The 22,771-nt window shown below is 37.6% G+C and overlaps 7 protein-coding genes across 9 annotated transcripts; 1 reads left to right on the top strand and 6 right to left on the bottom strand.

Moving 5' to 3' along the window:
- Nucleotides 1–276: 276 nt before the first annotated feature.
- Nucleotides 277–2,058, bottom strand: LOC111788473 (3-ketoacyl-CoA synthase 12-like). The gene is made up of 3 exons (XM_023668808.2): nt 1,554–2,058; nt 1,115–1,467; nt 277–996 (listed from the first exon to the last, which is right to left on the bottom strand). Exons 1-3 carry the CDS (start codon nt 2,024–2,026, stop codon nt 422–424), a joined length of 1,401 nt encoding a protein of 466 aa, XP_023524576.2. The 5' UTR covers nt 2,027–2,058; the 3' UTR covers nt 277–421.
- Nucleotides 2,059–4,829: 2,771 nt separating this feature from the next.
- On the bottom strand, nt 4,830–6,021 carry LOC111787452 (putative histone H2A.2). Its single transcript, XM_023667418.2, has 2 exons — nt 5,721–6,021; nt 4,830–5,262 (listed from the first exon to the last, which is right to left on the bottom strand). The coding sequence occupies exons 1-2, from the start codon at nt 5,928–5,930 to the stop codon at nt 5,011–5,013; spliced, it is 462 nt and encodes a 153-aa protein (XP_023523186.1). The 5' UTR covers nt 5,931–6,021; the 3' UTR covers nt 4,830–5,010.
- Nucleotides 6,022–8,499: 2,478 nt separating this feature from the next.
- Nucleotides 8,500–9,490, bottom strand: LOC111787460 (uncharacterized). Its single transcript, XM_023667429.2, has 4 exons — nt 9,341–9,490; nt 9,189–9,257; nt 9,008–9,114; nt 8,500–8,784 (listed from the first exon to the last, which is right to left on the bottom strand). The coding sequence occupies exons 1-4, from the start codon at nt 9,375–9,377 to the stop codon at nt 8,710–8,712; spliced, it is 288 nt and encodes a 95-aa protein (XP_023523197.1). The 5' UTR covers nt 9,378–9,490; the 3' UTR covers nt 8,500–8,709.
- A 688-nt stretch (nt 9,491–10,178) lies between these two features.
- On the top strand, nt 10,179–11,597 carry LOC111787455 (small ribosomal subunit protein uS8z/uS8w). The gene is made up of 4 exons (XM_023667423.2): nt 10,179–10,299; nt 10,651–10,798; nt 10,888–11,048; nt 11,298–11,597. Exons 2-4 carry the CDS (start codon nt 10,666–10,668, stop codon nt 11,394–11,396), a joined length of 393 nt encoding a protein of 130 aa, XP_023523191.1. The 5' UTR covers nt 10,179–10,299; nt 10,651–10,665; the 3' UTR covers nt 11,397–11,597.
- Nucleotides 11,598–13,856: 2,259 nt separating this feature from the next.
- On the bottom strand, nt 13,857–14,549 carry LOC111788472 (zinc finger protein ZAT7-like). Its single transcript, XM_087121461.1, has one exon. The coding sequence runs from the start codon at nt 14,402–14,404 to the stop codon at nt 13,952–13,954; it is 453 nt and encodes a 150-aa protein (XP_086977587.1). The 5' UTR covers nt 14,405–14,549; the 3' UTR covers nt 13,857–13,951.
- A 1,007-nt stretch (nt 14,550–15,556) lies between these two features.
- LOC111787262 (protein ALP1-like) lies at nt 15,557–18,941 on the bottom strand. Its single transcript, XM_087121460.1, has 2 exons — nt 18,567–18,941; nt 15,557–16,719 (listed from the first exon to the last, which is right to left on the bottom strand). The coding sequence occupies exons 1-2, from the start codon at nt 18,700–18,702 to the stop codon at nt 15,686–15,688; spliced, it is 1,170 nt and encodes a 389-aa protein (XP_086977586.1). The 5' UTR covers nt 18,703–18,941; the 3' UTR covers nt 15,557–15,685.
- Nucleotides 18,942–19,883: 942 nt separating this feature from the next.
- On the bottom strand, nt 19,884–22,673 carry LOC111787158 (protein SOSEKI 5). Of its 3 annotated transcripts, XM_023667278.2 has the most exons (5): nt 22,264–22,668; nt 22,054–22,123; nt 21,113–21,964; nt 20,224–20,455; nt 19,884–19,961 (listed from the first exon to the last, which is right to left on the bottom strand). In XM_023667278.2, exons 1-4 carry the CDS (start codon nt 22,484–22,486, stop codon nt 20,242–20,244), a joined length of 1,359 nt encoding a protein of 452 aa, XP_023523046.2. In that variant the 5' UTR covers nt 22,487–22,668; the 3' UTR covers nt 19,884–19,961; nt 20,224–20,241. The 3 variants fall into 3 exon arrangements, with proteins under 3 accessions (XP_023523046.2, XP_023523042.2, XP_086977238.1); XM_023667274.2 differs by lacking the exon at nt 19,884–19,961 and having other exon boundaries at nt 19,982–20,455; nt 22,264–22,667; XM_087121112.1 differs by lacking the exons at nt 19,884–19,961; nt 20,224–20,455 and having other exon boundaries at nt 21,109–21,964; nt 22,264–22,673.
- Between the last annotated feature and the right edge of the window lie 98 nt (nt 22,674–22,771).

Raw genomic sequence — 22,771 nt, 5'->3', positions numbered from 1 at the left:
TTTAATTATTTCTTAATAACTACATATAATTGTTAATATTAAGTGTTACTAAATATTTTACCAACACTAACTTATTTTCTTACCTCTATTTAATTTATTAAAGAAATAAAAATTCGACAAACTAAAAAATAAAACATTATTTATCATTTAGTTCAAACACGTGAAAGTGAGAATATGATGAACATCTTGATCTAATACTACTATAGGACGTACGGGTGGGTTTCGTTCATAATTTGACATGTGATTTAGTAATATATTAAATTTGGAGTACTGTAATTTTAATTAAACAACTTTTACCATAGATAAAATAGGTTAGCTTATAGTACTCGGGTTACACTAGAGACAGATAAAACATCTATTACGGGTGAGGGTGGATGTTTTAATCTCGAAATTTTTAAATTTAAAAGTAAAAAGGTATGAATCAAAGTGACTTGAAAGTGGAAGCATCTTGGTTCTGAATCCAGCCGAACCTTTCCAAGAAAGGGTTAACCAAAGACACCGGCGGGTAGCTATTAATGCAATCTTCCCACACATTACCCTTCCGACCACCCAAATCCGCCGCCGTCACTTCCCACAAGCAGCTGTTGCATTTAAACCCTGCGCCAAAGCTTATCATAAGCACTCTATCGCCCTTCTTCAGCCTCTTCTTGGCCTCCATGTAGCCCAACACGTACCACAGGCTGCTGGCCGATGTGTTCCCAAATCGGTGAAGGGTCATTCGGGCTGGCTCCAGATCATGCTCCGTCAGCCTCAAGCTCTTTCCAACCCCATTTATCACTGCCTTTCCTCCCGTGTGCAGGCAGAAATGCTCCGCCGCTGTTCGGAAGTCCGGCCGCTGCGGCTTCCACGAGCCAGTGGAGGAGAGTTTGTGGATTATTTTGGATAATGTCAGCCGGATTATCTCTGTTATGGGAAGGATTTTGGGGGAGATTTCTGTTAGGTTGTCAATGAATGCACTTGTTGCTGCCTTTGGAAGGTTCTTTCCCAGATAAATGCCTTAAAAGATCAAAAATTTCGTAAAAAATTAACAAATTATTCAATGAGACCGTCACGATATGAATTAACAAATTATTCAATGAGACCGTCACGATATGAACCCGTATTTTCTTCTTACCTAAGTTTCCTTTGTCGTCTTCCTTTTGAACGCAACAACCGTAAGACTCATCCACAGCTCCATGGTGGGTTCTAACAAGACATTTGAGCTTCAACATTGCTCTGTTCTTCATGTTCCTTTTATTCGTCAAGAGTATGGCAGCGCCCCCGATTCGGAACAAACAGTTGGCTAAAATCATCGAACGGTCGTTACCCAGATACCAATTTGGAGTTAGAGACTCGGAGGTCACAACGATCGCGTATGAGTTCTTGTAAGATTTGAACAGTCGTCTCACAATGTCTATAGAGATTAAGCTTGCACTGCACCCCATTCCACTTAGATTGAACACTTTAATGTCGTCTCTCATTTTGTACCTAATTCAATTTAACGCGTAAGATTCAAGAAAATCGTAACTTTTGAGATGATAACATATAGTACCGATCGTTAGTCAAAGAAAGACCTGTTGATGATTCTAGAGGCAAAAGAAGGGGAGGTGGACATGGAAGAGATGTTGACAACGAGGATATCGATTTTGTCGGGGGAAACGTGGGATTTGTCGAAGAGCTTTTGAAGGGAGTCGTGGAAGAACTCATCCATCTCCGAGATGGCGTCGAGAAGCAAAGGGCAGTGTTCGGTGGCGGAGAAGACGACACTAGGGCCGTAGGTTTGCTCGCCGAGACCGGAGTTGACAACGGCTTTGAGAAGGAACTTGAACTCTTCAAGGCCAAGAGTTTTGGAGCGCATCAAAAGGTCTCTGCAGAGCTGAGTGTCAAGCATTCTATCATCGGTTGGTTTGAAGCATTGGTAGTCCAAAATGTAGCATTGTTGGTCCCTCTTCGCATCCAAATGCTTCCATAATTTGAGTACCAAATACACGAAGGGGATTGCGTATAGTAATACCAATGGCTCCATGTGAGAGAGGAAGAGGGCCATAGATTTTGGGAGCTGAAATTAAGCTATGTGTTTGAGAAGAAAAGATTGGCTTTTATAAGAAGAGAGAGGTAGGTTTAGCGTTCAATTCATTTATTATTTTGAATTTTACGCTAACCATGAATCGAGCTAGTTCTAGGTTTCAATGACATTTCATCCCTAACCGTAACTACTCATTCACTCAGTCTTCAACATCAGTTAGTTTAGATCTTCATTGAGTTTCATCAGTCTCTCTTCATCCATTGAATTTTCGACGTCAGTCAGTTTGGACCTCCACTGAGGTTCATTAGTCTCTCTTCATCCACTGAGTAGTCTCTATTCATCCACTAAATCTTCAACATCAGTCATTTCGAACCTCCACTGAGTTTCATCAGTCTCTCTTTATCCACTAAGTCTTCAACATTAGTCAGTTCGGACCTCCACTAAATTTCATTAGTCTCTCTTCATCCACTGAGCCTTCAACCTCAGTCGGTCTGAGTTTCATCAATCTCTCTTCATCCACTGTGTTTTCAACATCAGTCACTTCGGCCCTTCACTGAGTTTCATCAATCTCTATTCATTCACTGAATCTTCAACATCAGTCACTTCGAACCTCCACTGAGTTTCATTAGTCTTTCTTCATCCACTACGTCTTCAACATCAGTCAGTTCGAACCTCCATTAAGTTTCATCAGTCTCTATTCCCCAAAAAAATGGTTATACTAAGTTCAATTCCTTAGCTATTTCTAATAGTCTTGATTTCATTCCTCTAAAAGAGTATTGATATCGAAATCAATGTGGATTTATATTGTAAATAGATATAATATGATACCAAAGGTAGAAACACAAAGATTAATGGGTACCAACAAATGACATTTACTCTAAAAAGAGTAAAGATTTGGTTGCTTTTGTTGGAGGAAAAGGGTTTAATTATTAAGGGGTTATCAATTAATGGTCAATATTATTTGTTTATATAATTCAAAATTTATGCATATGGTTAAACTATGTTGCTTCAACATTAAATCCTATAGAAGAGATGTGGACCTAATATTAGATAGGAAAGGGTTTTCCCTTTTTTTACTCAAGATAGGACTTGTACTTTATTTCTACGAGAAAATATAAAAATAATAATAATAATAGTAACTACAGACGAACAACCTAATAAAAAAATGTCGTGAATAGCTTTTATTATACATAAATAATCGTATTTAGACTTTATAATTACATGATGATATGTTAAAATATAAATATCTTGAAATATATACATGTGCATGTTGAACACGAAAATGAATAACGCATTAAAAGGTCTATGAAAAATGCCAAATCAAGAGTATAATAACTATCACCATGACATTTAATGAATCCATTGAAAACCTTCATCTTCCCAAGCTGCGTGGTCGAAATTTGGCACTCATGGTGACCTCAAGGGCCCAAATAGCCTGCACGGGAAGCCCCCCACATGCACTACTCTCGACCCACAAGCCCTATCGGCCAAGATGTGATCTTCAAGCCCAATCTATGCTCTAAGGCTAGAGTTGATTGTTGATTGTTTCCATTTATATTTCAGGTATGTTTATATGCATAGATTTATCATCAGCCCTCGATCAAATTTGGCTCACTTTTTTTAACGGTTAGATTCTCGTATAATCTAAGATATGGGTCATTATTGTTTTTGTCGTTTAATCTAAGATATGGATCATTATTATTTTTGTCGTTTATCATTACTATCTTTTGTCGTTTATGTTCATATCACTACTAAACAAACATCCTAATTAACTCTAAAACGACGATAAAATGATACCACAAAATACAGTACTAAGTTCCTTCTTCAAAAATAGGGTAAAAAAAATATTTTTTTAAAGGATCGAAGAAACGTTATTTAGGTTCCCTCAATTTTATCGAACATAAGGTATAAGACACGAAAATGTAAATATCAATATCCACAAAGGAAAGTCACTCAATATAATGTCTCAACTCATAGGCTTTAAAGTTGAATTATCACTCAATATAATGTTTAACTCATAGGCTATCATAAGCTTGTTATTTTAAATTTGAATTCTAAATTTGGTTTGCTGGGTTCATTTTTAATTGAACCTAGTTTAAAATTTCTTGTGTTAACTGGATTGAGAGCGTCGGCCTTCTTTTCACACCTTAACTAAGAGCATGTGAAATCTTACCATGATTGAAAAGGGAAACATTTCTTATAAAAGTATGAAAACTTCTCCCTAATAGATATGTTTTAAGACTATTAGACCGACAACAATACGTAATAAACCAAAGCGAACAATATCTACTAGCAATGAATTTAGACTGTTACAAAACATCCTTTCGAGTTCTTGTATCATGTATGCTAACAACACAGCAATAAAATTGATCATTCTTATTTTTTTGGGTAGTCATAGCTACAACTCATCTAACTTATTTCTTGAATTGTAATCTCAAGATAGAGTCCAATCTAAATTTAAAGGATGTAATCAAATTGTTTGAAGAGTTAAAGAGTTGACATTACTAAAAGATCCCAATTTATGGCTAACAAACCCATAACTAAAGCTCATTATGACTTGTAGACGTGCCCACAAACACTCTTTCTATTCCCTTAATGATTCATTCTTGGCAGGCAAGAAGAGAAGACTGCCATATTCTCATTCTGTCTGGTTCAAGGTTGGCACACTAATTTCTTTGCTATTCTATGAAAATTTGAGCTGGAAAGAAATAATGGATCACTAGCATCAAGGTTCGAATTTGGGACCTCAGTCCATTAGGTATTTCTGTTCTTTCAACCCTTATCCATTTAAGATGAACAAAAGGAAGAGAAAAGAATTGATGGCTAAACAATCATAACCGGTACAGAGTTTGATTCATTACGATGGTGGGAGTGATAGAGTCTCTCCCAATTCTTCAGTTTTAAGCTTACATTGATAAACAACACAGAAGATGATCCTAAAAGGCCAACAAAGTACATACAAATGGGCAAAGAACAGTCAAGTTTTCAGATTAGAAAGAAAAAACCTAGGCCTTCTTTGGGGATTTTGCTCCCTTGGGGGTCTTTGATGGTGATTTCGGTTCTTTACTAGCTGCTTTCTCGCTTTTCTTTGGCAACAGAACAGGGTTTATGTTTGGAAGAACACCTCCATGAGCAATCGTTACACCAGCAAGCAATTTCCCAAGTTCCTCATCGTTCCTTATGGCCAACAATACATGCCTTGGAATTATCCTGTTCTTTTTGTTGTCCCGGGCTGCATTTCCAGCCAACTCCAGCACCTAATTTACCCCCGTTTGTGACAGATTAGAGACCAAGAACATGCAATCCGTAGAGGATTATCCAGAGGAAAACAGATTTGTACTGGAAATTTTAGATTATAAACCCTAAGTTTCGATCATGCGCAGTCAATCGAACGACTGAATTCAGCAATCCAAACAATAATTGAGTTCCAGATTTCAGTAATCACGTATCGAAAGCTAAATTACACAATCGAAGCTCAAATTCATGAGATCATGAGCTTGAAATTCATCAGCCCTTGGAATTTCTGAATTTATTCCCCTGGAATAAAACAGGCCAAATAGTATAGCAAAATTCAAAGTAGTAACAGCCAATCGAAGAGATAAGAATCTAGTTCCAGAATTAAACTCAAATCCCTAACTAGCAGTTATGAAGAACAAATCCACATCAAACAGAAAGAAACACAGATCTAAGAGAGCAAATAGAGTTCAGCAGGTACCTCAGCGGCGAGATACTCAAGAACGGCGGCCATGTAGACCGGAGCTCCAGTACCGACACGTCGAGCATACCGGCCATTCTTCAAATATCTACCAATTCTACCGACGGGGAACTGGAGGCCGGCCTTAACAGAGCGAGAAACAGGCTTCTTCTTCGGGCCACCGCCCTTTCTGCCGCCAGCTCCCTTCTTCAACTTGCCGCTTGCGTCCATCGAAACCTAACCTGATCGCCGGAAACCAGAGGAACTTGAAGGAATTACAGGAAAATGAAATTTGCCCAGTGGATATAACAATGAGGAGTTGGTTTTGCGGGAAGAAATATATAGAGTGGCATAAAACTACGGGCATTTGGGGAAAGGAGGCGGATTCAGAAATGGGTGCACGTTTGACCGTACGATACAGTTCAATCGACGGGTGTGGATGCACTGTCGAGTGATCCGCGTTTTTCAAAATGGACCAATCAGAAGAGAGGAGATTTTTAATATTTTGGTTTAATCATAAAACAAGAATAACATAGTAAATCCATGAGAGGGATTCTTTCCTTTTTTTTACTTCGGATATTTACATTCGAGCCATCTCATTTTTTTTTATAAATATATTTATTTGCAAAATTTGCTCATTGGTAGCTTTTAAAATAGATTCCTACCCAAAAAAAATAATAAATAAATAAATTATGTCGAGACATTTATAAATGTTTTTAAAATTACTTTTGGAGTAGAAAACTCGTTAGAGTATCCATTATAGTCACTGTCACATCCTTATAACCTTTCAAGTTGTTGCCAAATCGATTCATCCAACAATTAATTTTTTTTTTTAATAGTTGTAAAACGTTTATTACATGTTAAAAGTAATATTACCATTTTTTTAAAATATATATTTTTTCTTATATAATTTAACCTAAAGTTTTTAAGAATTCCTATATTTTAAAAAAAATTAGCCATATAACTTCGTGATTGGTGAGTTTTAGTTTGAAGATAAGAAAGTTGTTGAAATTAATAACATTTTTTTATACAAAATATTAATGTTTTTCGTCTAAAAGTAATCGTAATAATATTTTTTAAACAAATTAAAAGTTAGATGAATTATTTTAACGATCACATGTAAATCATTCATTTGATGATTACTACGAAAATCAACTGTAACCACAATTGTGGTTCAACTCAAATCACCCGGTTCATTCAAGCAAAGGGCAATCGAGCTTTGGAAACATTAAATTTAATAGACTTTTGAGGATGTTCTTGCTCAAATTCATCGACTTATGAAAGTGTCGATCCAAGTACAGACCATGGTTGGATCTGAGATGGCCATTGGAGGCCTTGATGGCTTATGGAATAAACGTTGGATACTCTTGTTGTTTGCTATAAATCAATCTAAGATACTTATTTACATAGGTGCATATCATATTTATTATATAAACGTCAAATTTTAATGCTAGGTGTGTATCCATCTATAGATAGGACATTATTGGATGAGCCTTAAATTTCTCTTCTCTTCCATATAAAGAATCTATTGGTATGAGTGAGTCGATCAAATCTTCGAAAAAAGACATTGGAAGGTAACCTATAACTTGATCTCAAACAACTTGGTTTCTAAGCTAGATGTAATATGCTCATCTACTCCGTAAGAAATCAACTTTTTGTTATTTGGCCAAATACAAACTCCACGTCAAAGAGAGGCAATCATTGCAAAAGGAAACGTTATGGTACAAAAATAAGTGCATGTGAAGTAGGGAACATCTGCCTATGCTCGTCTCATTCAAATCATGTAGCTCTATTTTATTATTTCAGCTCGCTCTTAATATATGAAGAAATGACCATTACTTCCTACTATCTTCACATGAACGACATGTACGCTACGAATACTCGTGACCATCAAGTGATCGAGCATCATCTAGACAAACTCTACTCAAAGGTTAAACAATAAGAAGAGTTAGTTGAAATGAACTTGGGCTACCTATCCTCAAGTGGCGGATTGACATCCCTACTTTGACCTCCACCATAATGCATGGCCATAAACTCAAGAAGAAGAGATAGGGGGTTCTAAGTTTGTACCTAAAAGAACTACGAATTCCCTGCTTAGAACCACCGTAGACAAACTCATTGACACCAACATAAGCCCCCACCAAAGTGCTACAAGGGTACAATGGTCGGATGATTGGCGAGATTATTTTGGGTACAACAAATATAGGATTTGTTTAACGATCCAGATCCACCGCTATCAGATATTGTCCTCTTTGAGCTTTCCCTTTCGGGATTCCCCTTAAGACTTTAAAACGTGTATGTTAGGGGAAGGTTTCCACACCCTTATAAAGTGTGTTTTGTTCTCCTCCCCAATCAACGTGGAACATCACAATATGAGAATTTGAACATTCGGTTTCAATTGAAAAAGTAGACGCACCATGTAATAGAATCGAGACTCTTGAAGCAAGCCATGTAGTGCTAGCCTCAAATTTTGGAATGCCTCGGGCCCGCATTTATATGTTCACAGTTCAATGATTATTCCAATGAGGGGTTAGTGAGCGAACATTTCAAACCACGTTCCACAAGCCATTAGGACATTCACCAAAGTTAGAGCTAGAAGATCCATCACTTGAAAACCTTTGAACCCTTCTGCAAGAAGAAAGCATAAGACACACCTTGCATGAATCAAAATGTGTATCGAGACAACTATTAATTCCCATGGAGTTGAGTTGACATCTTTCAGGCATAGAATTTCTTGCTTGCACAACTCCAAGAACATAAGTCACAAGTTAAGAGAAACCATTTGTGGGCAAGCACCATGTAAGCAAATAGCAAGCATTCAAAGAAAGTAAAGGCCCATGTCCCATGTCCTATCGAAACCAAAATTCTGCTGAAATAGTTGGCTTTCAAGCTGAGAAGCTAAGTTAACCCAACAGAACATTAGATTTATTACACTCCTAATCTTGTAGTTTTCTTTCCAAATGAATGGGAAGAAAAATCAACCTTCAAGTCTCATAGTGAATGATGTTCTTTATCTAGATGCAGCATCCACCCCATGTCCCCTAGTCTTCGCAAATTCAACAAAAATCAACCTTCCATCAACTATCTGCATCATTTTTCAAACATATCTTAGCTACACTCCTTGACAATGACACCTTAAAACACTATCCATAACCATTAATCACCAAAATCAGAGTCTTAGTTGAAAGCTCATATCAATAAAGCCCAATAGATACATATTACAGATGGGACAATTGTAAGTTGCATACAAAATGTCAGTCAGACATTTCGTCGAACAGGTTATGTGCGTAAACAGGGAGACAACATACCCGACCATTCATGGCGTGAAGAGCCTTCTTCGCCTCATCCAGTGACTGAAATGTGACAAAACCGAACCCTTTGGGCCTCTGGGTTTTGGGGTCTCTGATTAGCCGAGCTGCACATGGTGAATTTTCCTTTGAAGGGAAAGGAAATACGAACTGAAAGGGATATGGGAAGAGAGATATGTACCTTCAGAGACTGAACCGAAGGGTGAAAACAGACTCTCGAGGCGTTCGATCGTTGTGTATGATGAGAGTCCTGGGCCAAAATGAAAATTATCAATTTAAAGATTGATGAGAAACATTCTCCTGAAACGTTTCGAGTGAGATAGAGAGATATACTGCTGATGAACAGCTGCGTGCCGAGTCGGTTGGCCATTCCTTCCAAACATTAGGAGCATTTGCATCTTTTTAATCCATATAAGAATTACTTTGTGGGCCTTCAATGCAAAATCATTAAATGTATATACTCAAATTTATATGGGAGGGTAAGTTAAAAAAGAGAGGTACATCAACTAACCTTATTAAAAAGCAATTATGATAATATGATAATTAAAAAAAATTTAAAATAATTGAAAGTTACTACCTATATTCAATAAAGTGGGTGTGTGCGGGTGCGGGGTGTGTGCAGGGCGAGCACACGTGGGAGTGTGCGGGGGCGAGCGCACGCCGGAGTGTGCGGGGGGAACGGTCTGGGGCGTCCTTATCGAAAGAAACCCAGCCCAAAAAAAGGCCCAATTTCAACTCATTTGCTTATTAAGGCCCAATTTCAACGCATTGGTTTATTAAGGCCCAAGAAAGAGGGCCTAATTTCAACTCCAAGAAAGAAAGCCCAATTTCAACTCATTTGTTTATCAAGGCCCAGGAAATAAGGCCCAATTTCAACTCATTTGTTTATTAAGGCCCAAGAAAGAGGGCCTAATTTCACCTAATTTCTTTATTAAGCCCAAGAAAGAAGGCCCAATTTCAACACATTGTTTATCAAGGCCCAAAAAAGAAGGTCCAATTTCAACTCATTTGTTTACGGCCCAAGAAAGAAGGCCCAATTTCAACTCATTTGTTTATCAAGGCCCAGTTTCAACTCATCTCTTTATCAAGGCCCAAGAAAGAAGGCCCAGTTTCAACTCATTTGTTTATGAAGGCCCAAGAAAGAAGGCCCAATTTCAACTCATTTGTTTATTATTAAGGCCCAAGAGAGGGCTTTGGTCTCCATCTCCAGGATTTATAAACATATTTAGACTCAAACCCTAATGCCCTTTGTTCATAGTTGAAGCTGACGGACGCCTCCTTCTGTGATCCAGGTACTCCTCTCATATCTCTTCAACTCCTCTCAGATCGACCTCTGTTCTACAGTTTGGAGCTTGTTCGTCTCTTTTAGCATTGATTGAACTATTAAATGGTTATTGTAATCACTGGTTCGTCGATGGGGACTCCATTTCTTTGTCGAATGCGGATTTTAAATGCAATTACGTTTGGATTTTTGGTAGTGACTGTAGTATTTTAGCAACGGATTTTCAATGTGTTGGAGTTTTTGCTTTTGGTTTGCTTGTTCTCGTAGACATGTTTTGGATGCGAAGATCAAGGATAGGTTTTAACGTTTTTGTGGTTTTTTTTTCCTCTCTTTCTCTGCTTCATCTGGAAATCATATGAAGCTTTAATTTGGAAGGATGGTGAGAATTAGTGTCCTGAACGACGCTCTTAAGAGCATGTACAATGCAGAGAAGAGGGGGAAACGACAGGTCATGATCAGGCCTTCCTCTAAAGTGATCATCAAGTTTCTTATGGTTATGCAGAAGCACGGTTTGATTACTTACTTCACCTCCCCTTTGATTTGACTTCACTGCAGCAATTTCTCCCGAGGTTTTGATTATTAATTTTTGTTTTCATAGGATATATTGGGGAATTTGAGTATGTCGACGATCATAGATCTGGAAAAATTGTTGTTGAACTCAACGGTAGGCTGAACAAGTGTGGGGTTATTAGTCCTCGTTTTGATGTGGGTGTCAAGGAAATCGAAGGCTGGACTGCTAGGCTGCTCCCTTCCAGACAGGTTAGTTTTCAAAACCTGTTAATTTTCTAAAACGTAATACTTCAGAGTTTTGACTCTCCAAATTTACCTGTAATGGAATTCTTGTCTCTTAGATGATCTTTTAGAGGGTGAATCAGTCTACTTATGTAATGGATTAGATGCGTATATTTCCAATGGCTACAAAGTTCATATTGCATTGCTCTAAACTAGCAGTGCTTAGTTCTTCTTCAAATGGTTCTGTAATCTTATTTATAAAATTCATGTCTGCAGTTTGGATTCATTGTGCTGACAACATCTGCGGGAATTATGGATCATGAAGAGGCTAGAAGGAAGAACGTTGGAGGGAAAGTCCTTGGTTTCTTCTATTGAACATGGTTTTGAGCCACACCCATTATGGAATTTTGACATAGCTTTCAAATAGTACTATATTTTCTCGGTAAAGAAAGATCGTATCCTGTAATAACTAGATTTTGTGTTGCCAGTAATTTAATTCCAAGATAATTTGATTGTTTTGGTTAAGACATTTTGGCTTTTTTAAATTATATTGGAAGAGAACCATTGCTTTTTGAATCTTGAATCCCTCAAGTGTGTTTCTATTGGTACCCAACACTTTGTTCTCGGTTACATTTAAGTTCTGAAGTTCTATCAAATTTTGTTTGAGCAGGCCGGTTTATAAAAGCTGTGGCTTTTATTTTATTCTTTGTTTCCGATGTGAATGACCGATAGTGGTTATCTAATTAAAATGCCTATTGAGCATTCTATTCTTAATGTCTGATGTTTTTTTGTTAGGTTGAGATTAGTGGCGAATCTAGAAACGTTTTGGGAGTAATTATAATTCAATCCCCAACCCAAATCAAATTGGAATGAAATTTTGAGATAAAGAACAAGTTATGCTTCAATCTGTATCAAAATTGGACAATAAACTCATATTTTGATCAAATTCACACAAACTCACATGTTTCCATCTCAAAAATCATGACCAAATTCACACAAACTCACATGTTTCCATCTCAAAAATCATGACCCAAGACTCGTAGACCATTAAGATTGATTGAAGCTTCCATCTCAAGAATCAAGACCCAAGACTCTAAGATCATTAAGAATGATTGAAGCTTCCACCTCAAGAATCAAGACTCAAGACTCTAAGATCATTAAGATTGATTGAAGCTTCCACCTCAAGAATCAAGACTCGAAGATCATTAAGATTGATTGAAGCTCATCTCGAGAATCAAGACCCAAGACTCGAATTGAAGTTTCCACCTCGAGAATGAGTTACTCTAGCCCTTTAAATGAAACTTTAGGACTCGAAGATCATTAAGATTGATTGAAGCCCATCTCGAGAATCAAGACCCAAGACTCGAATTGAAGTTTCCACCTCAAGAATGAGTTACTTTAGCCCTTTAAGTGAAACTTTAGGACTCGAAGATCATTAAGATTGATTGAAGCCCATCTCGAGAATCAAGATCCAAGACTCGAATTGAAGTTTCCACCTCGAGAATGAGTCACTCTAGTCCTTTAAGTGAAACTTTAACACATACGATCATAATTAGAAATTATATCCAACCCAAAAAATTCAAGTCAAATTTCTTTCAAAACTACATGTGAATATTATATAAAATGATGGAGAGCCATAATCAAATAATATATATATAACCCTTTAATTGTTGAAATTTAGAGCAACAGAAATTCAAATCGAAATAATATATCAAATAATGATAATAAATAATAATAATAAAAGCTCATTTTCTTCTATTTTTTTCTTAACAATGTTGTTGTTCATTAATGTAAATTATTACAAGGAAATTTGGTAGAAGTATCATTAATCCACAATAAATATTTCATACCAAAAACATTACTCAAAGAGAAGAACAAAGAGAGAGCAAATTAAACCAACAAAATACCAAGCTCTCTTCCAATCCCTTACAAAAGGTAGCTTCTTCACTACACATTCATTTCATTATTGGTTTAACCAATCCTACTATGCCAAAGAGTATTCGTTGCCCAAAACGATGCACGTGATCGCACCACCGTATTCGCATAATGGTCAAGACCCACGTTCTCGTTTCTTCACTCCATGGTCGTCCAACGTCCGAGAAGCCATCGAGAATCTGCCCTGCAAGAGAGGAGGAGACATGAAGGGGGAAGCCATGGATGGATGGTGTCACAAGATCAAGAAAGATGGAAGCTTTGGAGAGATGGGAGGGTGGAGGGTGGAGAGGGTTGGTTTTGATGTTGTGGGAGAAGAGTATCTCCTAAGCATATGCTTCAAGCAATAACTAGTTGCTCCATTTGCTCTCCACTTTTTACTAACTTTTTCCTATATTTAACTATTAATCTCACATTCACAAATCTACAAAACCTTGCAAACCTTAATGTACCCTTACCCCAAAAGTTCCAATATTTTATTATACCCATAATTTTTTTTTTTTTTTAATTTTAATGGCATTTGGTTCAAGGTTTTGTTTATGATACCTGAGAGAAGAAGGTCTGGGAATAAAACGTGAAAAAGAAAAAAAAAAACTTTTTAATATTTTTTCAAAAATTAATTAAGAAGAAAAATGTTAGAACAAAATTATAATAAATTTACATAAATGGGTACTTACTCCACATTTGTTGATGTAAGAATGCAATAATAAAATAATTATTGATGACATGTGAAAAAAAAAAAAAAAAAAAAAAAAAAAAAAAACTAATTTTTTAATGAGGGTTAGTAAATGGGTGATGTCAAATTTATTATTTTTAAATTTAGAGATTTATTAGACGTACAAATAAAAATTAAATTTATTATAAGCAATTTAATGAACCAATTGAATCATTTTTTAATATATAATAATATATTTAAATAAAATATTTTATTTAAATCATATTTAAATCTCCATTAATATAAACATAGGGAAAATGAATTAAAAAAATTGAGTAATATCCTATAAACTCAATTGCAACTTCAAATTCAAATTGTTCTCTAATGGCGGCAAGTTCAAATCCAACTCAAAAACCCTTTTCCCACAGCCATCAGACTTCTTCAATACGGCGGCGGCGGCGGCGGCGGTGTTCCGGTGGCGCCTCATGTGACCGCCCAACGCTTGTCCAATCGGGAAATCAAGCCCACAAATTGGACATTCATGGGCCTTGGACTTAGTTGGTGGGCCGTTAGCGTTGAAACTGGGCTTCGTGTGGCTGGTTCTATGCCCTCCTAATGCCTGGAAAGATGAGAATTTTCTATTACACGTTTTACACACAAAAATCTTGTCGGAATCAGCCGCCGGCGTCGGAGAGAAACCATTCTTCCGCCGTGGCTCCTCCATTTTGGATAGCAACATTAAGCAATCTACCATATCCAAAACTTCAAATTCTCCTCCTTCTCTTTCTCTCTTCATAAGTTTCCGAATAATAATAATAATAATAAACCCTCCCGCGTCGTGTCGTGTCGGATCTCGAAGGCTTTGGTGGTTTTATTTATAGCTATACGAACCGTCACGGACTATTGGAAAAGAAAAATGTGAGACTATTGAATTTGGAATAGGGTAAAGAACGAGCTGAATGGAATGGAGTGGTGAGAAAGATCTTTATAGAAAAAAAAGTTGACTTTTGAGAATGAAATGACAGATTTAACCCTTTGATTGTTGGGTGAGTGAGGAGAGAGATGAGAGGGAGAAGGTGGCAGTGGATGTAAATATTGGTTTAAACTAGGGGCAACTTGGGGATTTTGTACCGACTTAGATGTGTCATCGCATAGATGAGCGAAGTTAGGGGGTCAAAGTTGAGGAGTACGAATCTAGTCCAGCTTTGACCATTCCTCATCTTCTAGATGAATTATTTGTTCATTTTTATTGTCCAAAAAATAAATATTGTTCATTTTTTTTGGGCATTTGGGTGTGATTAGAGTGTAGTATTTCTCTTTACGTGTCACTATAGACGTAACAAAAAGTCGAATTCTATCCGTCTATAAGCTAGTGACTCGATCCGCTGGCGTTGGTTCGATTCCCACCGAAAAGTGAAACGATCTATAGGGATTTTATGCTTCTCATCCATTCTTTGACTGACTTCACCGGTCTGGCTGATCGGTTAATTAATGACTAAAGCGGAGTCGAAGATATTTTTGACTTTTCAATAGAAGTTAAGCTCATCGTGTTGTCCGTGATGTAAATAATCGTTGACCCTGATTACAATACCTAGTAAAGCACACGAGACTAGTCGATCAAATAAAAAATATCTTGATATTATTTAAAAAAAATGTGAATATAGATGTGAATTCACATTAACAACAAAGGTCAAATCTTTTCTTGTGTAATGGATATTAAAGAAAAAAAAATGTATAATTTTCCACAAAATTGTACTTTGATTTTTCTACATAACTTGAAGAACAAGTACATAAACTCAAATCAATTGTAGGAACATAAAAGTATAATAAATTTGAAAATGATGATAATCGTGGACTATGCTTTATGGAATTTAACGTCAATTGATGAACCGAACCAACCGAACCAACCGAACCATCGAAGAAACTTAGCAGCAGTCCAACCGGGAGCTGAATAAACGCATCAATCACTACTCTATTAAAGCATTAATTGGTATGTACAAGAGGCACAGCTTAACTTCATTATTTAAACTTTGTAAAATGTAAAAGAATAGTCAAGATGGTAAGGAAGCTTTAGTTTTTAGATGAAGAGCAAAGACAATTTATCTCTCAGATATGCACCCTTTGAGTCATAAACATCACAAGTCTGTTGTTTGTAATCAGCGTCGTGTTCGATAGACATTGGAACGTTGCCATCCTCCATCTCGTCTCCGACATCAATGATAATGTTATGAAGCAAGCAGCAGACTAGAATGATCCTTGGCAACCGATGTTTATCGGGTCTCCACATCACTCCCTGAATGATCCTCCATCGTTCTTTCAAGCTAGCTAAGGCTCGTTGCACCACCAACCGAGTCTCTGTGTGTCGCTTGTTAAACTCGGCTTTTGATGGTTGGAGTTCTTTTCCATCATAGGGAGTGACAAGATAAGGAAGTAAGGGATAGCCTGAATCTCCAATTATATATTCTCTGATTTCCGACCTGTTGATGAACTCTAACCGCTTCCCGTTCAGCCTCTCCCCCTTTTCGCAGAGCTTGTGGAAGTTCGAACTCTGAAAAACTAACCAATCCGACATTTTTCCAGGCAATCCAGTTACTATGTCTCGAAACCTCATTTCGGCGTCGACGATCACTTGTAAGACCATGCTGTGGTTTTTCTCTGCATCAAGCCATACATTGCTTGTAGGATCCAAAACAGGCAGACACATTGTGATGTGAGTGGTGTCGATTGAACCACAACAGTTAGGGAGGCCTTGTATTTTCTCAAATTTTAGTTTCACTTGAGCCATTTCTTCTTCGGATGAAGGCCAGTGAAGATGGCGGAGTCCCCTTACTTCCATCGACTCCACAAACCGCCATGTGACTTGAGATACAGTCGAGTGGTTCAATCCGAACGAATACCCGATCGTCACTAATGAATCACCCGAACCCAGCCTTCTTAAAGCTACAGCTACTTGATCATATAGAGATAATGGCCGACCATTTAAAAACGTAAAATTACTGGATTTCGCTGTCATGTCGTCTTTGACAAGCAAACATATGTAATCAAAAGTCTTTCTCGAGACCTTGAAAATGGATTTGAATCCATCCAACCCTTCTAATTCAGAATGAAGACCTGCATGGAAATGGAGCCATGAAAAGGTAACCAATATTATCAAACTAGACGACCGAGCACGTCGCCAAAATACCAAATACAAGATCCAGATATTCATGTCCAGTATGATTAGTTTTGCATCTTGCACTGTAATGAAAATGGATATTCATTGGTTTCAAATATGTTTAATAGAAAACCCAAGAAATTGATAAACAACAGAAGTATACGTGTAATGACATTGAAATCCATTCGAAACAATGAGAATGTATATGTGAAATCCTACATCGGTTGGGGAGGAGAACGAAGCATTCTTTATTAAGGGTGTAGAAACCTCTTCCTAACAGACGCGTTTTAAAAACCTTGAGTAGAATCCCGAAAGGGAAAACCCAAAAAGGACAATATCTGCTAATAGTAGACTTGGGCTGTTACAAATGGGATCAGAGCCAGACACCGGGCAATGTGCCAGCAAGGAGGCTGAGCCCCGAAGGGGTGTGTCAACAAGGACGCTGGGCCTTGAAGGGGGGTGGATTGGGGAGGGTCCTACATCGATTGGAGAACGGAACAAGTGCCAGCTAGGACGCAGGGCCCCGAAGGGGGGTGGATTGTGAGATCCCACATAGGTTGGGGAGGAGTCGGAGCATTCTTTATAAGGGTGTGGAAACCTCTCCCTAGCATACGTGTTTTAAAAACCTTGAGGGGAAGCTCGAAAGGGAAAACCCAAAGAAGACAATATATACTAGCGGTGGACTTGAGCTGTTACAGTATATCGTGCCAAGTGATTAATATAGCTTCATTAAATAACTAGATTCTGCTGAAAACCCACATTTTCGTTTCCGACTCTCCGACCCACCCTCACCTCTTTACATAAGTCCATCATGTCTTACTCTACTATAGTTGTCTCAACACTTCAAAATATAATCTCTAGAATCAGATTTCACATAGATAGAGAGGGGGGAATATGCATATCATAACTTCACTACAGTCTCTAGGATTAGAAAAGGATGCCAAAACAAGCTTCTTGTCCATACTTCTGAGTGTAGTCTTGGTGGAGGGAATTGTTGTATGTCCTAAAGAGGCAAACCTAATATAAGTAGACCTTGGACGTCGATACAAACCGAAAGATTTGAACCGAGAACACGCATAAGAATATATAACCATCCCATCCCAGTATATGGTAGCCACCTTGTTTTTCAAAGATCTAGCAGTAGAATTTGTGGAGAAATGACAATGAACTAAGAACAACGAGAGTATAGTTCGATCGTATAAGCATATACTCCTTCGCTCGACATTGAAAGTTCAAATTCCGACCCACATTTGTCGTACTAATAACATAAGGAAAATAAAGTTAAAACTCAAGATGAACCCGAATCGCGTAAGATCATCTTCGAAATTTCAAACATTATGTCATACACAATTGCATCTATGAAGATCTATCCTCAACTAAATCATCTACACATGGCTCATAAAAAGGAACAATCAAGCAGCATAATCAAATCCCTTCATAAATTCAACACTAACACATCAAACTCAAACACAAGGCCTCGTTTCAAATCCCAAGCATTAGCATCACAGAAAACAGATCCAAATCCTGAAACAGAATCACCACAGAAACTCATCGATGCATACAAACGATAAACACGAGTTCATGCGTCTTTACACAATCAAAGTAGCAGAATCAGTAAACTACCCTACACAAGCGGCAGTGTCAACGTAAGTCAACCGAGTTCAAATCAGTTGTTTCAAAAGGTTAAATGATTAGAGGAAAATCTTGTAAACAGAACCGATGGGTATGTTATTGCGCCCAAATGCATCGAGCAAGAACTCCGGAAGAAATCAAGAAATTAAAAGAAAAGATAGAAACAAAATACCAATGGTTCTTCTAGAGAAATCGTCCCACCAATCAAGGGCGTCGTCCTTTTCAGAGGAATCTGAAGCAGTACTGGCATTGGCATCGAGCTTTCTCTCTAATTTCTTCTTCTTTCTCGACCCTCTGATTGGACCCATTAGCCACAGCGAGGGAAAAGCGAGAGAATACTACGGATGAAGCTGAGGAGCCATCAGTAAAGAGGACACATAATATTCCCGAAAATCGCACACGGATTCTTCAAATTTGGTAAAAGCAAAGCAGGAGTTGGGTTTTGTGGCACATGCAGTGGATAAAGATCGGGCCGCACTTTGAATTGCCAAAACTCACTCAAAATCAATGCGTTTTGGGTCCATGAGAGAGGGGGTTGGCTCGCGAATGAGCTGAAGGGGATGTATTTTGCTACTACACAAATCTGACGGCGGAGATGTTCATAAATCCTCTCACCTATTCTATTCAATGGGTTTCAAATTGGGAATTATAAGCTTGTTCCTATCATTTCATTCAACTTCTGTTAATTTAACATTACAATACTTCTTCATCAAATTTTAATTACAATACTCCACAAATCTTACCATATTTTTATTGAATGATTTAAATCATGAGTTTTAATAAATAAATTACGAGTATAAGTTTGATCGTAAAAAATGAGAAATAGAAGTGGGATTAAAAGTATCATCTCTATTAATGTTGACAGAGGATACAAGTTACTAAATAATGCCTAAAAATTAAAGAAAAAATATAAACTAACTAAATCTTGAGGATAAAATAAAATATACTACTAATCAAATTCTAAAATAAAATATTAATGATTTAACTAAATCTTGAGAATAAGATAAAATATATTATTAATCAAATTCTAAAATAAAATATTAATGATTATTTCAGATATATTTCATAATTAATTATTATAACATATTTTCTAAATATTATATCTTAACATGGATATATACGAGTCCACCGAATAAAAAAAAATATTACTGCTAGTTTTTAAAATTAAGTTAACGTGTTCTATATTTTTTTTAATCATTTTTAAAATTTAAGAGCATTATTGAACTTAAAAGTATAAAATTTAGAGATAATTTTATTAATTGAACGGATACAGAATACATGAATATCAATAATTTTATACATTTATTGTTCCACGTGCACTATAGTTTTGAGTTTCAATCATTAATGAATTGAATTTATTAAAGCATGTGGTTGAATAATATATATACATACATCTATACAGCTTTAATAATGGTTGTAATTTTTACTTTGTAAATGAAAGATCATTAAAAAAAAATTCATTTCTTAATGGGAAATTGGTTGATATGCAGAGAGAGAGAGAGAGAAAAAAAAAAAGAGAAGACATTTAGAGGTGTTTTGTTGTTTTCCTCAGTTTTTGGAAGTTTTGCATGAAGCCCCTGACTTACCTGGAAATTATTGAGTTTTTTGGACATTTATACTTTGCTTTTTTTGCTTTTTTCTTGGGCTCAACATTCAAATATTTAGCGAAACGTCACAATCGAAGGGGGCGGGAGAGGCTGAGAGGCGTTGATAATGGAGCCATGAAGCAGCAGAGAAGAAACTGCCCCCCCCCTTGTTTTCATCACCCCTTGTTTGTTCACTCCAATGCCATTCAATATAGAGGCTTGTGCGTTGGATGGGTGCCTTTGAGTTGAGTTGTGTTTGCTTCATAGATGGATGTCTAATCTATCTCTGAGATCGCTCATTGTTTGTTCATTGTCAATTCTTTTGCTTCCATGTTCACTATTGCTGCTGCTGCTGGTGATCATGCTGTTGCTCTCTTTCTTTGTTGCCTGGTTTGTTCCCTTGTGCTTTCTTGGTATGCATTTTGCACGTCGTCCTTGGTCGATCTCCTTCTCGGAGAGTTGCATCTGTGACCCCCTGAAATTTAGATGAATTCATCAGTTTCTACCATGCCCCAATCATTCACAATGACAATGCAATCTAGTTTATGCACAATGACAATGCAATCTAGTTTATGGAATGTTTTATAAACAAGTATACAATGATGCTACAAAGCAAGCGGCAAAAAGGAAGCGGAAAAAACCCCATGTGGGGTTGTCAAAGCGAGCTAGGCTCTCTGTCCCAGACAAATGGGCAACAGAGTTATTCTTCAAATTGTCTTCTCTTTGAGAGATAATCAAACAGATGGAAGGCAGTCCCAAATATAACTAAGAGCTCTGCAATTCAATATCCTAATCCTACTTGGATCATTAAACAAACAGATAGATAGAGGGAATTCTCAGAATTTTCAAATCATCTGCGAACTATGGAATGAATGAATGAATGAAGCTAGAAAGGAGGGCAATCTGCAATCTACAGTTCCTGTTTTGTTAGATTAGGAAACAAACAATTCAAAAGGGTTCATCACTATTGCAGCGCTACAAACAAAATGAAAGTTGATTTCAGTCTACTTTTCTTTTTCCCAATTCCGTACGAATCTTACAGCCAAATCCAATGGTTGCCCATCAGCCTCAGGCAGAGAATCAACAAGAAAATTCAGACTCGAAAAGTAATCAAAGGAACCAGAGATCTTACCTATCTGCATTGTAAGAGGATGACCGCTTCAGAGCCATTGGAGCCTCCTTAACTTTCTGAGTTTCAATTAGGCTTCCACTGAAATATTCCTTGTCTTCTAATCTTACCCCCGAGAAACCTACAATGCCGGTCGATGTCCCTGCTCCTTCTTTCCCATCTCCGCGAGGCACTCTGGATTTACAGAGTGAGAACTCTTGACCCTCCATTGATGTTGCTCCACAGTCCTTGAACGAGATCGATCCACAGGAGATTAATTGCATCAGAACCGCCGATGCCTTCATCCTCCCACTCGGAAAACTTTCCGTCGTCCGATTCGTGTTTACGGCTTCGGAAATGATCAAACGCCCGTCGGCTTTCATCAGAGATTCGAGAGTTTCGGGGCTATAATCCGACGGTGGAGGAGATATTTCTTCTCTACTGAGCTCTGTACTCGGCGTAGAGTTTGATTCACCATTGACCTCCTCTATTTCTTTTTCTTCCTTCTCTTCTTCCCTCCCCACTCGTCTTCTCCGCCGGTGCTTCTCGTCGGTCTGTGTCGAAGCATCGGCAGCGGCAGCTTTGGCCGACGAGTCGGAGCTCGAATCCGTCTTGTAGACTTTATACTCATGGAAGTCGACGGAGCTCCACGACTGGTTAAGCCGACGAGAGAGAATCGGAGAATCGGACTCTTCCCCGACGAGTTTATGAATCTCTGGAGGCCTCAAAGATCTCGAAGACACGGAGCCTTGAACTCGGCTATCTAAGGAAGAATGAAGAAGCTCCGATCCTTTCAGAACATACTCTTTACCATGCAATGGATAAATGAAATCATTCTCAGACAAATCATGCCACACGAAACCATTCTTGTAGCTCCTAAAACAAATTCAAACCCTAGAAATCAGATTCAGAATCAAAGAAACCACAAATTGAACCAGAAAAACGAAAACCGCCATTGAACTCACCTTTTCGATGACCAAGAATAAGCACTCGCCATACCATTTCCTCGAAGAAGATTAAGACGGTTAATAACATCTGAAGAACAGAAACATTTCCAAAGAGACAAAAGTAAAAAAAAAAAAAAAAAAAAACAAAAAAAAAAAAAAAAAAAAAAAAAAGCAATAACGAAGGAAGGAAATCGGAAATAAAGGCCATGGGAGAGAAGGATTTGGAACCTCTGAGATAAAGGCCTTCGGAGGAGGAAAGAGGAACCTCCATGAAATGAGGGTGTTCGAGGTGGCCATTTCTGGAGAGATAGTAAACGACCGGAACCCTTCTGTCGGAGCGGAGCTTGGGCTCAGTCCAGACCTTGGTGCGTTCAGGACTAATGTCTCTGTGGTGCTTCCATAGCTTGGGGATTTGAAGGTCCGTAAGTGTGGGTCTGGAAGCGACCGCCATTTTGGAGAGAGTGAAGGAGAATGGAGGGGTGGTGAAGGAGTCGTCGGAGTTTTATAGAAACGGGAGAACGAAGGAGAGAAACGAAGGAATTCAAAAACCGAACGGGGAGATACGGCGGACAAACAGCTACGCAACAAAACCCCTCCGTTTTGATTTCAGGACTCCAAATGCCGTGTGTTTCCTCTCACTCCAAATTTAATCCTTTTTTATTATTATTATTTTTTTCCCTCTAAATTACAACTATATTTATTTATTTATTTATTTATTTATTTTTCTTTTTTTTTT

This window comes from Cucurbita pepo, chromosome 2 (assembly GCF_057944985.1).
Source record: "Cucurbita pepo subsp. pepo isolate OVF chromosome 2, ASM5794498v1, whole genome shotgun sequence".
NCBI lineage: Eukaryota > Viridiplantae > Streptophyta > Magnoliopsida > Cucurbitales > Cucurbitaceae > Cucurbita > Cucurbita pepo.
The sequence above is the reverse complement of the archived record's forward strand: the minus strand, read 5'-3'. Positions and strand labels throughout refer to the sequence as shown.